We start from the raw sequence: 20,794 nt of genomic DNA, 5'->3' as shown, positions 1-20,794 counted from the left end.
GCAACAATTTTTTTTAGTGCCCAGTGACAGGACAAGGGATAATGGACAAAATCTGGAACACAAAAAGTTCCACTCAAGGAAAAACTTCTTCACTGTGCAGATGAGGGAGCCCTGGCACAGGCTGCCCAGGGAGGGTGTGGAGTCTCCTTCTCTGGAGGTTTTCAAAACTCACCTGGACACGTTCCTGTGTGACCTGATCTAGGTGGATCTGCTTGAGCAGGGGATTGGGCTGGATCATCTTTATAGGTCCCTTCCAACCTCCACCATTCTGTGATTCGATGACATTGTGCACATGCATGTTACTAGACACTAGACACTATGGGCAAAAGGCCTGGTGGTCTCAGTATGAGAAGATGTTTGATCATCTCAGTCAGTGATGAGCTCTGATGTCATTCCTTCCAGTGTTTGTACAACTTCCCAAGCTTTTGTGCTCTGGAGGAGTAAGTCCTCAGATCCATTTCCACTCTCTGATTTTGCAGATCCTTGATGAATGGTTTGGGCGGACGGTCATCTGCTCCTGCGTGAAGCTCAGCTACGACCACGCACAGAGTATGATTGAAAGCCCTGGGAAGGTGTTCTCACCTGAAGAACTACCCCCTGTGTCCCCTCAGCACTCAATTGCTGAGATCCAGCAAGCTGTGCTGAACCTGCATGGAATCGCCCAGCACCTCCGCAAGCAGCGCTTCATCGATGGTGCTCTGCGCTTGGACCAGGTGAGTCCAAGCCCTGAAAGGGACTCCTGCCCCACTGAAGCAATCTCAAAGCAATTTCACCTTGTACTCCCTAAGAATTTCCTCATCCCTCTAAGAACTCGAAGGGGAAAGTCAGGCTGGAATAGAAAGGCAAGTTTGTGTGCCAGTGTCTTCTTAAAAGCAGCATCAGATTATGTAGTAAAAGCACTAAGTAGAATCAAAAGGAAAAAGAAGTCCTTTTTGAAGGAGTGATCCATCTTCCAGTGTTTTCCAAAATCTTAAAACCTGGGTGGAGTGGGTAAGTAACTCACACTGAAACAAATCATGGCGGTGTCATTCGTTATCAGGCAGTTCAGATACCCTTACTGCACGTTTCACTGGGAAAGGCTCATCCTCCACGTCTATTTCTCTGCTTGCAATACTCAGGTTTCCCACAGCTTTCAGAACAGTGCTCTGGGCAGGAAAAATGACTAAATGATTATCTAAGCCAATACTTAGAAGTGTTGGGTGTGTTTCAGAGAAAGAAATGCTAGTGAGGAGGTTTTGTGTCTGGGGTGATTTAAAGAATCTTGTATCACTTGTGATATGTCTCATTTCTGTTTTACAAGTAGAACCAGATATTTTAGGCTATCACAGCACAAACACTTCTGCATTTGACATTCAGCGGCTGTGAAGTGGCTTCTGACAGTTGCTGTGGATAGGAGGTTCCAGTAATTGATAGAACCCAGTGGCCTTCCTGAGCAGGAGACAAAATAATCTCTAAATATAAGGAAGCTCCATTGTTTCACTTTGCAAAATGAGCATGAGTCAACATAAGGACATTGCTGAGAAATAAGCTAGTGTACAGAGGTGTGCAAACAGGACTATTGTATGCAAGAGGTATGTTGTAACCCGTCCATTTTACTCCATGTTGTGATGTCTCCAATTACAGGAAAGTGTGATTTTAAAGAAACTATTGCTGAGCAAAAGAGCAAGAAGTGTCTAATCTGCAACCTTCCTGCACAGAGCATGTGGCTTAGTTTGGCAAAACTCTGAGGAGGAGGCAATGTTCTGCTCCCCGTGTCTTAAGGCAGACAGGATGAGACATCTGTATCTCAAACTGCAGTGGAGGAGATGGTGATTATACTTTAGAGTAAAGTTTCTGGTGTAGGAACTGGGGTGTCCAAGGCTATTTTGCCTATATCTATTGTAGGGGACCTTAGGAGGATTGATTAGGCATGCAAAAGTGAGCCTGGAGCAAGGGCACTTCCTCAAGCTTCCCCCTTGCTTAAAGGAAATAAAGGAGTTCTTCAAATTATAGTCAAATAACTTTTGGAAATCAGACTCCCACTCTGAAGTCATGCTGAGTTTTCTTAAACCCCTTTTGGAACAGAGGCTTCCCTCTCTTGAGATTTGTCATACAAAGACTAATAAGCTGTGCTTTTGTTTCCCAAGCACACTCTGAATGCTAAAGAAACATAAAAAGCCCCAGCCTTTGCACCTGATGAGCTAACTGGGAAGCCTTGGAGGTGTCTGTGTTGGAACAACAGTCCATGGTGACTGGGAGCCCTGACCCAGAAGGGTCACCAGCCTCATTCCACAAGTCACACTTAGAGCTGCTGAGCAGTCACCTAACCAATTCCTAACCAATGTGATAAGCTGAGTTATATCTCACAAGTGGCACTTTACACTGTGCACAGTCTCTCTCCCCTGACAAGAGTGTCAGAGCAAAAGTAATGGTCTTTGAGAAAGAAGCATATGTTGGATCAAGGAACACTTTCACCATACTTAGCCTTTTCAAGTATTGCCTTGCTAGCTGTATTTTGGTAAACTGCACCCTCCCCAGTGCATGGAGAAGGCTGTTTCTCTAAGACCCAAGTGTGAGCAGTATGTAAGGGATGATGTGTGGGCATGACCAGTGGCATACGGTCAGACAATGCCATCTGCAACTTCTGCTAGTAGGATATGAGTCCCTCTGCCTTTGCTGCACCACTTCCCTGAGTGCTGTGAATGCAATTGTGCACCAGGTCTGACTTTCAGTGAGCGAGCAGGGGTGGATCTGAATGGGAAACACACCTTTCTAATCACTGGACCTCTCACTGGTTTCCTGTTGCGTAATGTAAATCCTGAACAATGGAAGACAAACTCCAGCAGGAAACTAAAGGCAATGAATTACCAGATTCTAAATAAATATGTGAGTGAAGGAAATGATCATCTCACAGTCTTAAGGGAGGAGGTGGCTGGGCATGGATGACTCCTGTGCCTTTTTTTTCCCAGGGGATGTGAGCCCTCTCTCTACACATTACATTATGTTTGAGAAGTTCTACCTTGGGGTGGCTCCTGATGGTGCCTTTTTTTCCCCCCTCATTTCCACTCTGCCATTTTTCAGCATGGTGTGGTCTTGTGCTTCCTGTTGGTATCAAGAAAATCATGAGGGGAAACATCTTCTGTCCTGCTTTTCCACTGGCTATGGTGGCCTTGAGCTGGAGCTTTCCTTATCTGCCTCAGTTTCCTCTTTGGAATGATATTGAACTCCTCCATAGTATACATATAACTTAGGATTTATTCCCAAAACCTAAGAGCACCTCTCAGATGAAGCCATTTATGGGTGAATCTTTATAACAGCAGAAATACTGGCTGCCCAGGGAGCTCCTGGCACCTGGCAGAGGATGGCTGCAGTAAGATGCAGTGGAGTCAGGCTGGCTGTGCTGCTCTGAGGGGAATGTTTCCTGTCTGAATGTCACTGCTGGATTTTTATGACCTAGTGTGAGAACAGCATCTTCTGGCCTATGGTTTTATCTTTTAGCAGTAGTTTTAGAAGCAGGAATCTCTGTCACTCAATGGATGAAGAATATATGTATATATATCTACAGTTAATAACTTGGGAATTACATCTCTAGGTCACACAGACCTTGAGACAAATTGCAAATACAGCACATGATCTTGGAAGCTTAAGGTTTGTGGATTCAGTGTCAGCATATGTGTGTCTCTTTGGGTCTGTGTAAGTTTGAATTCCTGCCTCAGTTTGGTTCTGGCCATGGCAACCTACATACCTGCCACTCTTCCCTCCTCCCCCAATTCCTTTCATGCCTCTGCAGAGGTCTTTAGGGGACTCCTGGTGCATTAGACCTTGAGTCTGATGACCTTTTATGCAAGCAGAGACAAACGTCTGTTACTCTGGGATCTTGCTGTCCCCATAGGCCCCTTCTGGGTTTTTTTTCCCTTGAATATGGTTTCTTGTACTGCCTGCCAGCTTCCCAGCTCCAGAAGGCAGCTGAGCACTGAGTTTCAGAGGTTTAAAGTCTTTGCACCTTCAGTGGCTAAGGAGCTTATGAAACTTTGTCCACACAGACAGAGATTAATGTAGTTCTTTTACTTCTCATTTAGAGCTGCAGCTTTTAGTTGTAAAGGCAAGAGGTGCCTCGTGCTGTGACTTTGAGAAACGTTGTTCAGATATGTACAATATTGTCTTCCACCCCTGCCTCCATCCTGGCCAGGACCATGGAATGCCACCCCTGTACTGTCCTCTCACAGCTTGTGGTGCACCCGCACTATGAATTGGAGCAGAAATCTGACCTGGTTTAAAATCCAAAGTGAGCACAATCCACAACTTTCCTTTTTTTTCCTGGCCAGGTTACTTTGAAGCTGGATCACGTCCCCAAACCACAGCTTTTAGAAACATTAGCCAGAGAATCAGATAGAAACTTGCTTTCAACAAAAACCATCAAGTTTGCAGAAAAGCTCCTTAGCTGCAGCCTGCCTAGAGGAGACCTGCTGATAAATGCTTCTGTCTTTGGCCTCAGCAGTTTATAAATGAATCATGAGGACAGATGCCTACAAGAAGACAGGTTACAAAGGATTTCTGTGCGTATTTAAAATGAGGATATCCCTGGATGCTGATCTGTCTCTGTGACAAGCGTCTGTGAGCTCAGCAGTGGCTTTTGTGGTGGCAGTGCTTCTGCCTGTGCCAGCACACTTGTACCTGGGTGCTCAAAACATTGGCATTGACCAAAGGTCATTGTGAGAACAACCAAAACGCATTTGCTTTAGACCACGTAGTGGCATGGGATTGCTTGCTAGAGTAGCTTCTCGCCATGTTTTCTGCACAACAGACATTCAGCTTTGCAGGTGTGTGTGAAAAAGGAAGAAAAAAAAGGCTAAAAATGGCACTGATGAGAATGTTATGCAAATGTAGGGGTCGAATTGCTAGTGAAATGGTCTCACTTCTACTTGTTTCCAACCTGTGCTCTGCCACTGTTGCCTTGTCTGAGCAAGGGTTGCTTTTCCCCATGGGTTTCTATTGTTTTGAATAACTTAAAAGATAGTAAAAACTACATTGTTGTAGCTCTGTATCACACTGTTAGTATTACCCACAGTCCTGTCCCATGGCTGCTGGGATAAAGAAATAAGAGATCTTTATGAATAGCTGTGTTTAATTAAGGTTGGTGGGACTCCTGAAGAGGATACAGGAAACACAGGGAGACAAGCACAAAGACCCCAAACACCTGAATATGTGCAGAATACCAGCTCCAAAACACCCAGGTATACAGCATACTGGACATATTAACCAATATAGTTTTGGAAGTGACTCTGCCTCCTTAACACAAACAGCTTTGAGAAGTTTGCTCAAGCCATTCATAGACAGAAAACAAAGAGGAAGAAGGACGGACGCCGTACGTGCAGGACATGGCACCGTGTTGGGAAACGCCGTGTTTACTTGTGGCTAATGGGATGGGACAGAAGCACGTACTTTTAGGCAGTTGCTCCTGCTAATGCAGTGTAACTGGAAATCTCAAGAGCCACAGATTAATTACTATCACAATTAAAATTTTCCAACGTGAATGACTGCTGGAAATAATGATGGGAAATTGTTTTGTCGTGTTTCCTGCCTCATATCTGTGTAGTAAGCATGCAGGTCTTTTCTTCTTGCTACATGGAAGTAATAAATAATTCTACCCTAGTTAAACAGTCATTGTGAGCAAAATACAATATATTAGTATACAAATGGGAGGCATTTTGGGTTGGAAGAACTCTTGAGATGGGACAGCGAAGGGCTCTAATATTGTATAGACCTCAGTTAACTGAATGCACCCCTTTTCCCTAATATCATGGTCTGAATTTCTGTCTTAAAATGCTGTTGGGGCAGGAAGGCCATTGTGACTTGAGTACTCTCCGGTGTGATGCTTAGGTTTTCTATGCACAGCTGCTGTATGTGCTACCCCTGCACGCTCTCAGTGAATGCACCTTTCTGGCAAGGAGTAAATTGCTCTACTCCAACTCCTCACTCTTCACTGCATCTCTTCAGGGAGTGTTACATTGGGGTTTTGGCCAGTCTCAAAAGAGAAAGTCCTGGTGCTCGTTGCCTAGGGTATGATGCTGGTACCTAATCCACCTCAGTTTTGGTTCCCTCAGGGGAGGCTGAGGTATGTGCCTGTTTTGGCACTTGCTTTGGTCCAACAGCAAATCCAGAAGACCCATTTATAAAATCCTGAAAACTGCCATCATACCTCTCTAAAGAAGCCATTATGTCAGCAGTGCATGAGCATGACAGCAGAGGCAGGGTGGGCTGTACATAAGGTGCTATAAGATAAATGGAAATGCAAACTGACAGGGAGCTTTCACTATTCACTTCCTATCACAATTCTACCATTGTCTGCTCCTTCTCTTTGATGTCTGGTTAAAAAGACATCACTGATACCCAGAATGGGGACAGCAGGTGCTATAGGATCATTATGGACAGTTGCTGATACCGTGTGATCCATAAGGCAGCTGGGGGGATGCTGGATGTATTTGGAGATTAATTTCCTCTGGGGATTTTACGTCTTTCACATAGTCCCAGTTAATATGTCAAAATGAGCATCTAAGGCCACAGCTTTCTCTGAGGGGTGCTGCTCTTCTCCACAGGAGTAACCAAAACGCATTCACAAAGGTGCCTTAGAGAAGTAGGAACGACCTTCAAAGTATCTTTCCTGCAGTGCCACAGGGGAACACGGTACTTTGCAGGCAAAGAGGAAACATCACAGTTGTAGTCAGGAGCAGCAGCCGCTCAGGTTGGGCAGTTTGTGCCCACACCGAGGGCTCCTGCAGGCACTGAGCGGTCCCCCGGGTTACAGAGGGGGCTGTGTTCCTTGCACAGCTCTGCACTTGCATGGAGATGTTTGCATTGCCAGTAGGTTTTAAAAGATCTTGATTAAATTAGGATTTTGAGTGGAAAGCCCCCCAAGTGTAATCTTTTGCCCTGGGATTGCAATGAAGTCCTCCCTGGGGTGTGAGGAGGATTGATGTCCTCGCACATGTCCCGCCGTTTCCCGATGGTTCTTTTCGAGCTGAGCAGCTGTGTCACAGCAGGAGCAGGTGGTGAAGTGGCCGAGCTGGCTGCGGCAGGAGGGGGGAACGGCCGCTGGAGCGCTGGGCTGGGCTGCAGAGCGTCGTGCTGGGAGCCACCGCAGCCAGATGTCTGGGCAAACGCGTCCGGGAAGGAGCTCCCCACGCAGTGGTGCTCTGGCCTTAATTTACCATCAGTAATGCAAGAGTGGGTTATGACTTTATTCTTCCTGCTGTAAGTATTCCAGTCACTAGCTCGGATATTCGAGTTCTCCAGTGATGTATGAGTGGTTTTCTTCTAAACAAGCGCAGCTTAACCCTTGGATTTTATTACATCTGCCATAGTCCAAAGCTCAGAAACTTCTGCTTTAATTTTGGGATGCTGTCTGACACAAACAGCTTCTGTCTGCCAGCCTCCGGGCAAGTCTCAGAGGAGAAGCTGTCTCCCTCCTTCCAGACAATAGGAACGGCATGAAGAGGTGAAGCAGTTGCCTGAGCTCACAGAGTGAGCTGGCAGGGACAGCTCTTTTCTGATTCCCAGGCCAGATCCAGTGGATGGGGCCAACACTGACCGTTCTCTCCTCTCACGTTTCTTATCAAATAACTATTGAATAAGTTCCTGCTGTTTGTTGCTGGCCCAGTTAGAGTCAGGGTGTTTTATTTCAGTTCCCCAGCAGGTACTTCTCACAGTACAGAGCACAGAAACAAGCCACAGCAGTGTGAAGGGCTGAAGCGTGGCCAGCACATCTCTGCAACACAGAAGCAATCAGTGTTTCACCATTGTATCTCTCCTCAGTCCCTGCAGTTCTCAGGCTTTGCTTACATGTGCCAGGACCAAGCCAGCGTGCTGCTATCCCATGGAAGTCTCTCTTGCTTGCACAGGACAGAGTTGCAGTGGGCAGTACTTTATCACACCTTCCGAATTGCTTGGCTTTTTCTGTTGATTGACTCCAGCTGGCGATCAGCTGTTGTAGAAGGGCAGTGAGCTGTCAGTCGTGACATGCTGACCTGCAAGTAGGGCTGGCTTCAGGTACTGGCAGGTACTTCAGATTCATGAAGAATAGAAACCTCTTGGTTTCCTGGAGCAGTCAGACATAGATGAGTCTTGCCCACACTTGCTTGATAGGCAGCCTGGGGTCACTTGCTCATAGACACCTCAAACAGTGCCGAATAGCTTCTCTGGGGGAATGGGAGGGCATCTGTGGCAGGTGGTGGCTTAGTGTGGTGGGACGTGTCTCAGTTGTGAAGCTGATAGTTGAGGTGAACAGGGAATTCGGTGCTTGATACAGCTGAACAAGCTGCTCACTGGTATTTTTGAGGTTGGTAGGGGCAGAAGTAGTGGCTTCTGTTGGTTATATTGAAAGAGGTTCAGGATGGAAAAACTGGTTCTTCAGTGTCTCTGACAGCAAGAGAGATAAAACCCAGGAAGACGTGTGTTTGTGTGGGGTGAGTGCTGGGAGGAAATTCTTATTTTACATTTTCTACTGAGGAAACAGTCCTTGCTCTGAGAGTCTTGCCCTCCAGTTGATGGTGTTTTTCTTCCTCAGACGTCATCAGAAAGTCTGTTGTTGTTTCAGATTCCATTGATCACGTATTTGAACAGAGGCTTGACAAGGGTTTTTTTCAGGTATTAATTATAGCTGATTGCATGGCTAATCCATCATTCTCTTTAGTCAGAGTCACTGAGTGTTGAGTGATTTGACTTCAAATATGATCAGTCTGCCATAGGTGAAGATGTAGTAGCTGTTTGTCAGAGCCAGTTCTGTTTCGCCTAACAGTAAATGGAAAAAAGGCTAATTGTATGATGACAAAAGACAACATTTGGAAGAAGATGAAAGATTCAGACTCTGGAATTGAAATGAGAAATCACAAAACTGCAAAGTGAGCAGGGGGAAAAAAATCTTGCTTTCCATGGCCACGACTCATTTTATCAGGTGTCTGGGCATGATCACTCCTTATGAGCCCTGGGATGTTTTATCTTCTTCCCCATAGCGTAAGGATGCTGGAGTACAAAGAAGCTCAGAAAGCACCTGTGGTTTCCACAGCTCTCTGAAATGAGGTTACAAGAGCCTTAGCCAAGATCTCAGCAGCACCTGCTGAAGTCTACTTTCAGGTTTGTCTTTACACATTCCAAGTCCAAGCCTCATGTCTCCTGAAATTATATGCCCTGCTAAAGTTTGCAGTGATTCGTTGGGAGTACACTTCGTTGAGCAACCTCTTGGTTTTATTTGGAAAGCAAGTGGCTTTGAATCGGTCTTTAGTAGTCTAGATGGGAGCATGAAGCATGACATCTCAGATAAGTTCGTGGGTCCACGTAGCGCTTGTTCCTGAGATTTGTCCATACTTGTGATTTGAGAAAGGTCTCCCTGAGTGTGCTCCTTTGTACAGTGCTGTGTTCAGTTTTGGGAGACACTCTGACTCCCAGCTGCTTCTTGCTCCCACCTTGAGGCACAAATAGCCGTCTCTCTCCCCAAAGATGCATACTCCCAAGCTGTTGCATTGTCAATGACTTAAAACCTGACAGGACTATTACACTTTGAAGGGAAGATGTTCTGCAATTTGGATCTGGGCTGGTAGCAGATACATTGCATTTGTGTTAATGAGTTACCCACCAAGCTGGCCCATCTGTGATGAGCTACCATTAAATTGATGGTCACTTGAAAACTCAGCAAGAAGCTGAAAGTAGCCTCAAGAGTTTGTTGGACTGGAGTGGTTTGAGAGACTTCAGGCATCTGGAAGAAACCAGCCAAGGAAAATCACTGCAAAGGGGGTTTTGTGGGCAGTTCCTTTAACGGGACTTGAAAAACTTGTTTCTCTCACACAAATACAAACTACCCAAGCAGCCACTATTGTTTGGTTGTTAAAAAAACCAGTCTAGCCTGAATACAACAAAATTTAATTTGTGCCTGCTTTGACAATTGAAGTAAAGTGGCTGCGTCATGGGTTTGATCCCTCTGACCTGGGGACTGCAGAGCTGCAGCTTATTGGGTGTCTCACGGCAATGCTGAGATCAGCCCTCTGACTGAGAAATTCTCAGTCCCATGAATCAACAGGAGGTTTTGCATTAGCTTTAAGGCTGCAGTTTCACCTCAATTTCAAGGTCTCTGTTTTAATCTCAAGACTCTTCTTGTTTTTCTGAGAAGAAACCCCATTGCTCCAGCTAGCACTTTACCTCTGATTAGCATGTTAGAGTAGAACCTGACACAAAACACTAGGAAATAAAATGCTTAAGTAGCTAAAATGGGATTTTTAAAACATTCAATTTATTAAATGATTTCTCTGTCAGTGATGTCTTTAGCAGGTACAGAAGGCAGTATGAACTAAAACGGGCTTTGGCATTTCAGAAAGTGAGTCATTTTTTCTGTTGCATCATGTAGAAACTTTTCCCTTCTCATGTATGTATGGTTGAAATTACTTTGAGGTTTTGAATTTTCACTTCAGCTCTCTGGTTTTTATTATTCTCAAACATTACTGAAAGTGATGGCTGATAGTCCTTAATATTGTGCTCACATTGCCTTGCTCTTTTTGGGTTGTTTTGTTTAGGTTTGTTTTAAATAAGCCAGTAAGCAACATACAGGTGGTTAAATGAGCTGGAGAGTTCCTGTTTCTGATGCTTAGGTAAGAATAAGAGATAGGTGTGTTGATGGATCCATAACGTGGTGCCAAGGGGTGCTGCTGTGAAATAGCCTTTAGGCAGGAGACCGACCTTGAAATCTTTGTGCAGTGTGGTCATCTCTTTCCAAACTCTCAAACATTTGTTAAGATTCCTTGAAATCAGTTTAAAGACTATGAACATGGTGCTGTTGCAACCAGCTGAGCGAACAGACAGGTTCTTAAAAGAGTGCAAAACAATATTAAACCCTCTGAGGTTCTCCATACTGGAGGAATGCTATTGCTCAGTATCCTGGGAGGTTTAAGATAAAGTCTAGAGCAGACAATGAATACTGACAGAGGCCAAATATACAAATATGCTCTCTAAATGGAGTTTCCATAGGTCAGCCCCAGCACTGAAGCCAGTTGGTCTCCACATGCCAGGACCAACAAGACACTGTACATTCTTCTTGATGAAGAAATTCATCAGATGGAGGTGTGTTAAACCTGCTCTTGTGTGCTCACTTTGGAGGGAGAAACAGCTACTCCTCAGGGTGAACTTGCTGACCTTCTTCCTTCACAGCTACTGTCTGCAGCAGAGCACTGCAGGGAAGAGAGGACTTGTATCAACCCCCGAGCCAGGTAGACAAAGTAACATCACCTGGGCTTCATCTCTTCTGGAAGACTGATAAAAAGCAGGCTGCTTCTACAGCTGACTGCTTTGGGCTGGTGGGTTTCTTTCTTTGTCTTGCTGTGCTGCCAGGCTTGATTCATCCTCTCTCTCGCTGTTTGATAGGTCTGTAGTTTTGCTTCAGACCCAAAGCTGAGGGTCAGTGGTTTTACTACAAATGGCCTTTGTAATAGTGACAGCACAGCCATGGATAAGAAATGCAATTCAAAGGAGGAAGATTTGCTGAAAAGAGCTTCATTTTGAAGGACTGATGTTTGGGGAGGGGTTTTTTGTTTGTCTAAAATTAAAAAAAACCCTTGCCCTGCTTCATGTGCTCCAAATGTTTTCAGAACTATCATGCAGCTGCCTGGGCTGCTCCTGTCAGAAACTGGCTTGATCTTCAGTCTTGGCAGATCCCATGAGAGCCTGTGGGATCTACTAGAAGGGTCTAAGGTGACTCTTTGGTGTGAGAGGGTCAGCGTTTCTCAGCTTGCTGAATGTCAGCTGTGACAGTGTGCTGTCTGGGAAGTGCTGTGTCAAGGCTTGGGCTGCAGTGGAAATATAAAGCTGGAAGGGGCTCTAGGAGACGATCCTTTCCTTTTCCTGGCAATTGCAGGAGCTCAGCTGGTGGTGGTCCCATGCTGTGTTTGCTGTTGCTTTGTCACTGAGCCTTTGTAACTGCTGGAACCTGTGTAGCCAGAGCAAGTTCCTCCTGGGGTTGTCTCCGTGACTTTCACACACTCAGCTGAGCAGATGCAAAGTGTGTGGAAGAAGTTTGCCGCTGGGCCTGTCCCTCACATGTCCCTCATTAGTCACTGACTGGAATCTGAAATACTAAAGGCCTGCAGAAGCTTTGCAAGGAGCCTGGCCAAGCATACCAAGGTCCTCTGGGGTAGAGTTCAGCAGTCTGAAGGGCTCATCTGATTACCACAAGGTAGTCATGCAAAGTGACTCAGACGAGATTATCTTGAATGTCATCGAGTGTTGCTTCTCATTGCAGTTGACAAGACAAGCTGCTGGCTGCTGTTGTGACGTGGCTGCAGTGTCCTGTGGTGTGGAGAAAGGCTGGGCTGTGGGTTACCCTCTGGTGCAGGCCGGGCAGCACAGCTCGGTGCCTGGTGGCAATAGCCAGAGTGGGCAAAGCCTAGCAGGGACGTTTGCTTTTCAGCTTGAAGTGAGGATTTCAGCCTTAGGTTGGGTTTATGGAAAGCAGCATGAGGTTTGGTTTAGGCAAGAAGAAAAAATAATAAAAAGTAGTCCTTTCAAAAAGCAATTTGTTTCTGCTTTCTGTGAGCAAGGCTTCCAAATGGACTCAGGCAGCTCTGCAGTACGGTCTACAGGACTGGAAAAAATACCAAGTGAAGTAACACAGTGGCTGTGGTAAACATGAACTGAGGCCTTGGAAGTAGCTAATGGCATACCACAAAAGAGTCTCCTTTCACCCACCACAGGCTGTGCCAGCAGCAAGCGCTGCCAGCGCTGGCGTCTAGCAGAGGAAAGCATCATTTGGCTCCCTTTTGGATTTCATTACTCTTCCTGCACTCCCTCCTGCTCACAGCAAAAGCCTTTCCAGTTGTAAAGAAGTGAATTAACTCCCTTGGTGTCAGTGATGGATGAGGCTCTTTCTCCCCTTCAAAGAGGCGAGCCGTGCCGGGGAGCGCAGGCCGGAGGAGTTGAAAAGTCCAAGCGGAACAGGGGAGCCCGTGGGGTGACCCAGCTGTCAGGCAGGACACCAGGGGATGGCTCCCCTGGCGGGAACAAAAGCTCTCAGCATGCTCACCCCTTCTCCAGGCTCTTTATGGGTTTTTGTGTCCTGCTTTCAATGGACTTGGGCACATCCCTTAACACCCAGCAGCCGTTTGTGTGGAGTTCATGGAGCCTCAAAAGCTTTCAGAAGGTGCTTCCCCACCCTGCACAAAAGAGGGTTAGCATGCGGTGCTTGGGAGATCTCCTTTCAGGCCTCCATGGCTAATCACATTAAAGGTGACCTCGTGGGCAGCGCTTTCCATTGTTGCCATATGTTTTGTCCAGTGCTTGAGTGATGTTGTGCATTGGAATGTATTCATGCATTGCCTAATTTAATCACCAGCCTTAATCCCTCTCTTGTTGTACACCCTTAGAATTTACTGGCTCCTTTCTAGCCTTCCCTGCATTGTCTAGTTCTCCTTCAGAGGCTAAGACTGATGCCTGGAGATCTTCTAATTTATTTATTTACTTTCAGAGTGTGTTTAAAAAAAAGAATCTCCACAAGAAGCCCAGCAATGGTGAGGGAGCACAGTGGATGCTCTGGGAGGCTGAGCCTTCAGCCCCGAGATCTTTTTCTTCCATCCTTTCCATAGAGAAATTAAGGATTAGGCTCATGGGTTTAAAAAAACAAAACAAAATACTACGAATGGAAAAACGACTGAGAAAGCGATGTGTCTCCTTTTAATATTGTTGGAATAAATAACTAATCTTAAGAACTTGACTGTCTCTGTAAAATATGGTGTTGGTTTCTGCCTTTAAAACTTACCGCTTTGGTGAGGACAGCTCCGATTCCAGGACTGACCAGACAAAGTTAACCCAGCAGAGCCCCAAGCCCATCGAGCTGGGAAAATGGAAAGTCTGATTTATGCAAAAACTACTGCAAAAAACAGAGAGCTCTGCGAGAGCTGCCATGCTCCACAGAAACCAGGCATTTCTAGGGAGTGGTGCTTTACAGACTGTCTTGTAAAGATGATTTCTAAAGAATTTCCTAAGACTTCCCTGCCCCAGCCAACGCTGCCATGGAGGAATTTCTTTGCTGCAAGAACGGGCTGCCCAGGGAGGTGCTGAAGTCACTGTCCCTGGAGGGGTTTAAGATGTGGTGGATGTTGCACTTAGGGAAATGGTCTAGTGGTTGATAGGGCTGGGACAAAGGCTGGACTCCATCATCTTAAAGCTGTTCTCTTCCAGCTGAAATGATTCTATGACCAATGGGAATTAGAAGTCCTCTTGTACTGACTAGCTTTAAGAGTGGAAGGGGTCAGTGCCAGCAAGGGAACGCAGTGATGAGGTTTTAGGATCATACATGATCAGGTTGCTCATCTAGTATGCTGAACTCCCAGGGGCAGGAAACCTTTTAATTCCCTTACACTTGCTGAGGCAGAGGGTTACATAAATACCTCATGCTTTGGTTCAGCTCTTAGAGTCTCCTTCTCCGCATACAACGTGCTGGTACCCACAACTCTAAACAGTGGACTGCATCCTGGATATCTTTGAAACCTTAAACATAGCTTGTACCAATTTAACTGAATTACAGCTTTGAGCTTCCTTCTCTCTCTCTCTCTCTTGCTCTGTGTGTGTGTGTGTCAAGCACACGTGGGTTCCTTGCAGCACATGAGTTTGCTGATCTTCTGCGAGTGTGTGTTATGGTTTGGGTTTGTCAGGAGGGAAGAGGAATGACATAAAAGATTGCAGATTTGTGACTGGTTTTAGAAATAAGTTTAAAATATTATGTATCTTCATTCTGAGGAAATGCAATACAGCTTGGAAACCACAACTACTGAACAGAAACCATGTCGAGCCCCTTACATATGTTAAAGAACAGCGTGGGACAGGGTTATGAAGAGCCTGCTGTGCATTCATGCTGGAAGAAGATCACTGATCCTACCCTCTGTGCTCCAGTCCACAACAAGTGGTGGCGTGGGCTCTGACATCTACTTGGCTCTAAAAAACACACTTTACACTGCACCTTTTCAGAGTGAACTTTGCCAGAGACCTTTCTGAAGCATCTACATGGAGAAATTGCTTCCTCACTGAAGCATGGCATGTCGGAGCCAGAGGCTGATGGCTGCCCGTGGGTTAGCTGGAGGGCAGGGTGCCTGTCCCACTGCCAGCACGCTCTGGGCTGACTGGGACACATCTCCTGACCTCCATCCACTCCTGCTTCTTTCTCTCTCTGTGACAGAGGAGCTACAAAGTCCCTAGGAAAGTGTGTGCCAGGGGCAGGGTGCTGGGAAGCATTTCATGGCACGCAGCGTGTGGAGAAGGTGCTCTGCAGAAGGCAGTGGGCTGAATGTGTATGGCCTGAGATGTCTTCCCATCCCATGTTGCTAACAGCATCGAGGAGAAGTTTGGCTAAGGACACAGCACAGCTGTCTGCTGCCTGCAGTCTTGGCAGGTTGTAACAAGCTGTGAGAGAGCCCAGATTGTCCCCAGAGAACAACGAAAGCTCGAGTCAGCAGTGCTAGGGCTGAACTTCAGAACTGCCAGGTATTTCACAGCAGCACCCCAAAGGATGGGGGAGAAGGATGTGCCTGTCAAACTGAGATCAATGTGGTATGATCAGGGTACTCTGCATCTTCGAGGTCCCAGCTCTAGTTTAATGGCTTGCAGATATTACTAAACCTAGAACTACTGTTGTGATCTCTCGTTACCTGTCAGAGCTCTTATCATGTCGACACAGGGGCTGTTCATATTTTAATGGATTTATCTCTTGTATGGAGGGTATTACAAGCTTTCATCTGTCTTCCAGTGCAAGTCTACGGAAATCCCTCTAGGCATAAGGCAGTACCTGGGTGCTGAATTAATCTGTGCTCCTGGGTTCTCACAGCTCCATTAGTGGCTTAGCAGGGGAAGCAGTTAGCATTAACAAACTTAAGAAAATGGGATTTGCTGTGTTTGATCTGCCCTTGGCTCCTTGTATCCTCCCACCAGCAATGACAATGACTGGGCATGTTACGGGAAGACACAAACCAGGCTGATTTGTAAATGTGTATCAGCATCCCCCAAGGCTTGGAGGGGTGGGGAAAACGTTGTGCTATAGTCAGGTGCAATAAGAGACACCAAACCATTTTTCCTCCTGCCACATGCATAGACACATTTGCACCCACAGCTCTTACCTTGCCTTTCCCTGTGGCTTGAGCCATTTGAAGACAACATGTCCACTTGATTATGTCACTTTTCATTTAAAGCAAACGTGGAACACACCAGTTGCTTTTCGTAAGTCTTCCAGGCTCTCACGTATCGTTTTGGGACAGAAATGCCTTAGGGATCCTGTTTGGACTAGGTTTTGCTTTTCTTTATCAGATCAAGATGGCACATACCTGGATTTCCATACCTCCCAACCTGTGCAAAAGCTGATGTCAGTCCTGCAGCCCCCCTCAGGTCCTGGGTACCCCTGTCTGTTCTGCTGCTGGCACTGGTCAGCTTAGGGGAAATTGTATGTCAGTCAGTTGTATGCTTATGGTTTCTCTCCTTATTGAGAAATATGGACATATTTGCTGCTCTGCCAGCCCCTGTTGTACAGATGAGCTAAGAGGCACAGGGTCTCTCAGTCCTGCGTTCCAGGTGCTGCTGGTGTTGTGCTGTCTCTCTCTGGGTTCTGCACCAGCTGCTGGTGCCCATAGAGTTTGTCACTGTGGTGTCAGCGGCTGCATTTCCCGTCTCTTTTCTCATGCAGCAGATTCTGATCTTGTCTGTTCCTGTTCACAGCAGGTACAGGTCCCTGTGCTGCTCCCCTGGCCTCTGGCTTTTGGTGTCTCCTGGGTATATTTAACTTTTTGCTAAGGTTTGTGATGTCCAAGTGCTGCCTCCACTGTCGGCTCCTTCATAGACAGGGAAACCTCACTTGTTGGCACCTTTAATTGCTTTGAGAAGAGCAAGTTCTGCATCCCCAAGAGTCTCTGGGGTTGTTCCTGATTGTAATGTAGCCTCTTACTAGAGTCTTTATCACCCTCCTCTCACTAAATTCTGGCTTTCCCAAGTGAATTTTTTGTATCTCCCAGGTGAAGAAGGAGCTATTGAGACCGGGCAGGACCTCACTGTTCCCCCGTGTCCCTTAAAGCCTGTAGTCATTGTCAGTCTTCAAAATGCAAGAATTTTCTGCAGCCTGAAACTTCTCATCTCCATTGAGGCTGGTAAAGCCCAACTTATGAAAGCTCTGTTGCTGCACAAGATGAAATCAGTGAAACTGTGTTTTGTCAGGGCACAAGTGAGGCTGGGAGAAGCACAAGAGGTCTGAGTGCTTTAAAGAGAGGCTGGGCGACAGGCTCTGAGTAAAAGAGCCAAGCAGTGAGATTTGGCATGTATCTTGTGAGTGTCACAGTTTTTTATGTGGCATTTCCTAGGGATGTTTTGCTTTTATTTTAAAATTGATGTATGTGTAGAAAATACTTTTAACTTCATTGACAGTTCCCTGGTGTTCCAGAGCATGTGGTGCAGTGTCACAACTCGTTAGCTTCTGAAGAAGGTATTTTTAATCCACCCACGTAACCCCTTTGCAATTGTATAATCTGTATTTTCATCCTGTGGTTTCCTAATCATGCATCTAGAGAGTGAGCTCATCCAGTTTATAAATTCTGAACTGAACGCAAGTTTTCAGCTCTAAATAAATCCGGCTCCCTTTTCTCCGTGGATTCCATGTGAAACCTCTGGTGCAGGCAAGTGTGAATGCTTAAAAATAAACTCAGTTGCAGCTTATATTTGTGCCAAGTGGTGAAAGTTGCCTCCTTCCCCATCTTTCCAGAAAGGCTCTTCAGCTTTGACTTGCAGCTGTGAAACAAAAGCCCGGGGTATGATGCCAGCTCACTGTTTTGATGACAGTATCTATGTGTCATTGCAAAGGATCTGGCCACGCTTCTTTCTGGGTTTGCTGTACTGCCTGACTACCTGAGGCAGAGGTTTTGGGGGCCACCAGACAACAACAAAGCAGCCCCCTGGCAAGAAGTTTGTCAAACACAGCACTGTTATCTTGCACTCAGGAGCTCCAGCCCGTGCAGTTAGCTGGCTGAGGAGCATGCCGGGCAGGTTCCTTCTCTGCCTGTTTCAGTTTGAGGCTTGAGATGTCTCAGGAGTGGTGATAGTGGGATAAGAAGAGGGGAGAAGAGCAGCTGCTAGTGACATCCCCTTCCAGAGGATGAGCAGACTTTATGGGACAGCTGGTTTTACCTCTCTGCTTTGGTCTGGGGATGGGGCATGCTGAGGACACAGAGTAGCACCAGGAGCCTCCAAGGGAATTTAAACCTTCAGCTGGAAAACGTGCATTTAGGGATGGGAACAAGGGCTCTCACTGAGGAGGCAATGGGTGAGATGAGATCAGTTTAGGACCAGTTAAGCACTTCCATCCAGTAGCAACAGCTGTCTCCTAATCAGGTGCTGAGATTGGCCAAAGGTTTGCTATCTGCAAAGCCAAAAGGGAAGGACCACCCCAGCCCCGTGTGAGAGGTAACTAGTAGAGCTGGCAGCAAGTTTCTCTGTCTTTCCTCTTTTTTTTTCACTTTAGGACATTTGGTCTGTCCTTTAGTACCCCCACCCTGGCCTTACCACATGTTCTTCAGCCTCTACCCTGGCACTTTCTCCAGCAATTTCAAACTGCAGCACAAATAGAAAAGCTTGTGGAAGGAGAAGTGCTTCAGTCTGAGGAGCAGCTTCTTTAAGTGAAAACACAGCTGTGAGGTTTGTAGCTTGTGCTTCTGTAAGGGCTCATCCAGGCAGCACAGCCAGCACCGCTGCAGTCCTTCCAGCACGCAGGAATTGGGAAATCCATTGTGAACAAGATTGAGTTTGATGGCCTGTGTGGAGGCAGATGGATGTATTTTTAAGGGACAAGGTGCCAGAAAACTCTGTGATTACGTTCCTGGAGCATGGCTCGTTTTTTGTGGTTTTAAAAGTGAGTGTCAGGACTTCAGGGCTATTTTTTTTTTTTAGGGTCAAAACTGAAGTTTGGGCAGGGCATAAAAACCTGCTTCATGGCTAAGTTTATTCTTAAAAAGCTTTCTAGAGCTTGCTGGAGAGGGGAGCCTTTGTTCCAAGAGGGAACTGGTACCAGTCTTCTTGGACTTCCACACGAATGGGGTTAAAACTGAATGAGTTCCAAGGGTAGAAAGAACCCCTGCCTTTCAGGAGACTGTTCTCAGTGTCATCTTTAGATCCAATCCCCTCATTTTTGTCTCAGAGGCCTGTGTTCCGCCTCTCCTCCTTGTCCTGGGTGAACCCTTTCTGCTTGAATACTCCCTAACATTGGTGGCGTTACCTTGGAGGGTTATAAGCAGGGCTGGCTGGAGCATGACCTTACATTGCCCCAGAGCTGAGGCATCTGAAATCTCTGACTGGGTCACTCAGCTGAGCTGATGATGCCTCTCTGATACAGTGCATGTGGAGAGAAAAGTTCTCATCTAATGACGAAGGTTTGCAGCTCAGAGCCAAGGCTGGGAACGGGGGGATCCAAGCCAAACCATTTACTCAAAGGGCATGCAGAATTTGCCCAGTCAAGTCAGTGTAGGTACTGGCAAGGTTTCAGCAGCTGGAAGGCTGCTCCTCATGCTCTCTCCTTGTTGGAGCTACCAGGCTTTATCACATGACTGGGCTCCTGATTGCTGCAGGTCTAAAACTTTCTTTAAAATGAAGACAGCTGCTGGCTGCACTGAAGCCCAGGCAAGCCTGGAGGTCCCTGACAGCATTAAGTATTGCTCCTCCTTTCTGAAAGCCTCTTTCTGGTCTTGGTGGAGGAAGCCTCAAGATGTTGGCAGCTTCCCCAGCAGCCCCCATCAAGACCTTTCTGCCTGAGCAGGGCTTTTGGATCCCCATGGGGATCAGGCAGCACAGAGCTGTGGCAGTGCACCAAAGGGCAGCTGCCCTGAGCCCTTCTGCTTTTGCTGGTGTCTCGTGTCTGTGCACTGGTTTGGTGTCTGCTCACCACTGTTTGGGGGTGGGGAGTGAGAACCATTGGATGCAGCTGGAGCATGTCAGTGTGTGATGGATGGAGGAACAAGGAGGAGCAAGGAGCATCCCACTGTCAGCTAACTGCATCCTTTGCTGGATTTAAGGACGTAGGAATAGAGAGTGTGAGAGTGTTACTAATCCAAAGAGGAGAGCTGTTGTATAAACAAGTGCTCAATGGCCACTGTGGGCAGGAGGTGACTTTCCTTAAGGTGACTTTCTTAAGGAGGTGGTGTTGCCTTCACCTCAAGCCTGCAGAACATGCCACCAAACATGACCAAGGATCAACTCCATGCTCTTAGGACATTCTCTTGCCCCACTGACCAGTCACACATCCTGTGCCCACACCTGCTTGGTGCTGTAGGTGCGGTACTCCCCTCCACGGAGGCAGTGTCCTACCCATCAAACAGCCTGCTCCAGCCCCTTTGAATTTCAGCACCCTGCTCCTCTCTGTTTGGGAGTATTGCAATTGTGTCTGGTGGCGAGCGAGCCTATCCATCACTGTATCCACACAGATCCCAATTACTCCTTTTGACAGCTCTTATTCACACACCTCCCTGTGCCTCTGACATCTCAATTATTGATGGGGCTCGCCTGGTAGGCAGCACTCTGTTCTAAGCATGGCTACGTTCCAGCTCCCTTTCCCATTGAGTTCATGCACACACCATGCCGAGCTCTTCTTTATGTGCAAAGCTATTGATGTGGAAAGGGATCTTCATTAGCATGTGAGCTCCAGGGCTACACAGCTCGAGCCAAGTCACACCGCAGCACGGCGCTGGGAAACCTCCTCTCCCAGTGAAGCCCAGCAGTGTCTTGTAAAATGAAATGATCTCATATGTTTAATGGTGAAGATCCCTTG

General features: G+C 46.7%; 1 protein-coding gene across 1 annotated transcript in view; it reads left to right on the top strand.

Moving 5' to 3' along the window:
* Positions 1-20,794, top strand: part of DIS3L2 (DIS3 like 3'-5' exoribonuclease 2) — a 188,814-nt gene that overhangs the window by 122,982 nt on the left and 45,038 nt on the right. Inside the window, exon 14 of the mRNA XM_062006087.1 lies at positions 480-713. Within this exon, the coding sequence (XP_061862071.1) occupies positions 480-713 (234 nt within the window). The remainder of the gene's footprint in view (positions 1-479; positions 714-20,794) is intronic.

This window comes from Colius striatus, chromosome 12, assembly GCF_028858725.1.
Source record: "Colius striatus isolate bColStr4 chromosome 12, bColStr4.1.hap1, whole genome shotgun sequence".
NCBI classification, from domain to species: Eukaryota; Metazoa; Chordata; class Aves; order Coliiformes; family Coliidae; genus Colius; species Colius striatus.
The sequence above is the reverse complement of the archived record's forward strand: the minus strand, read 5'-3'. Positions and strand labels throughout refer to the sequence as shown.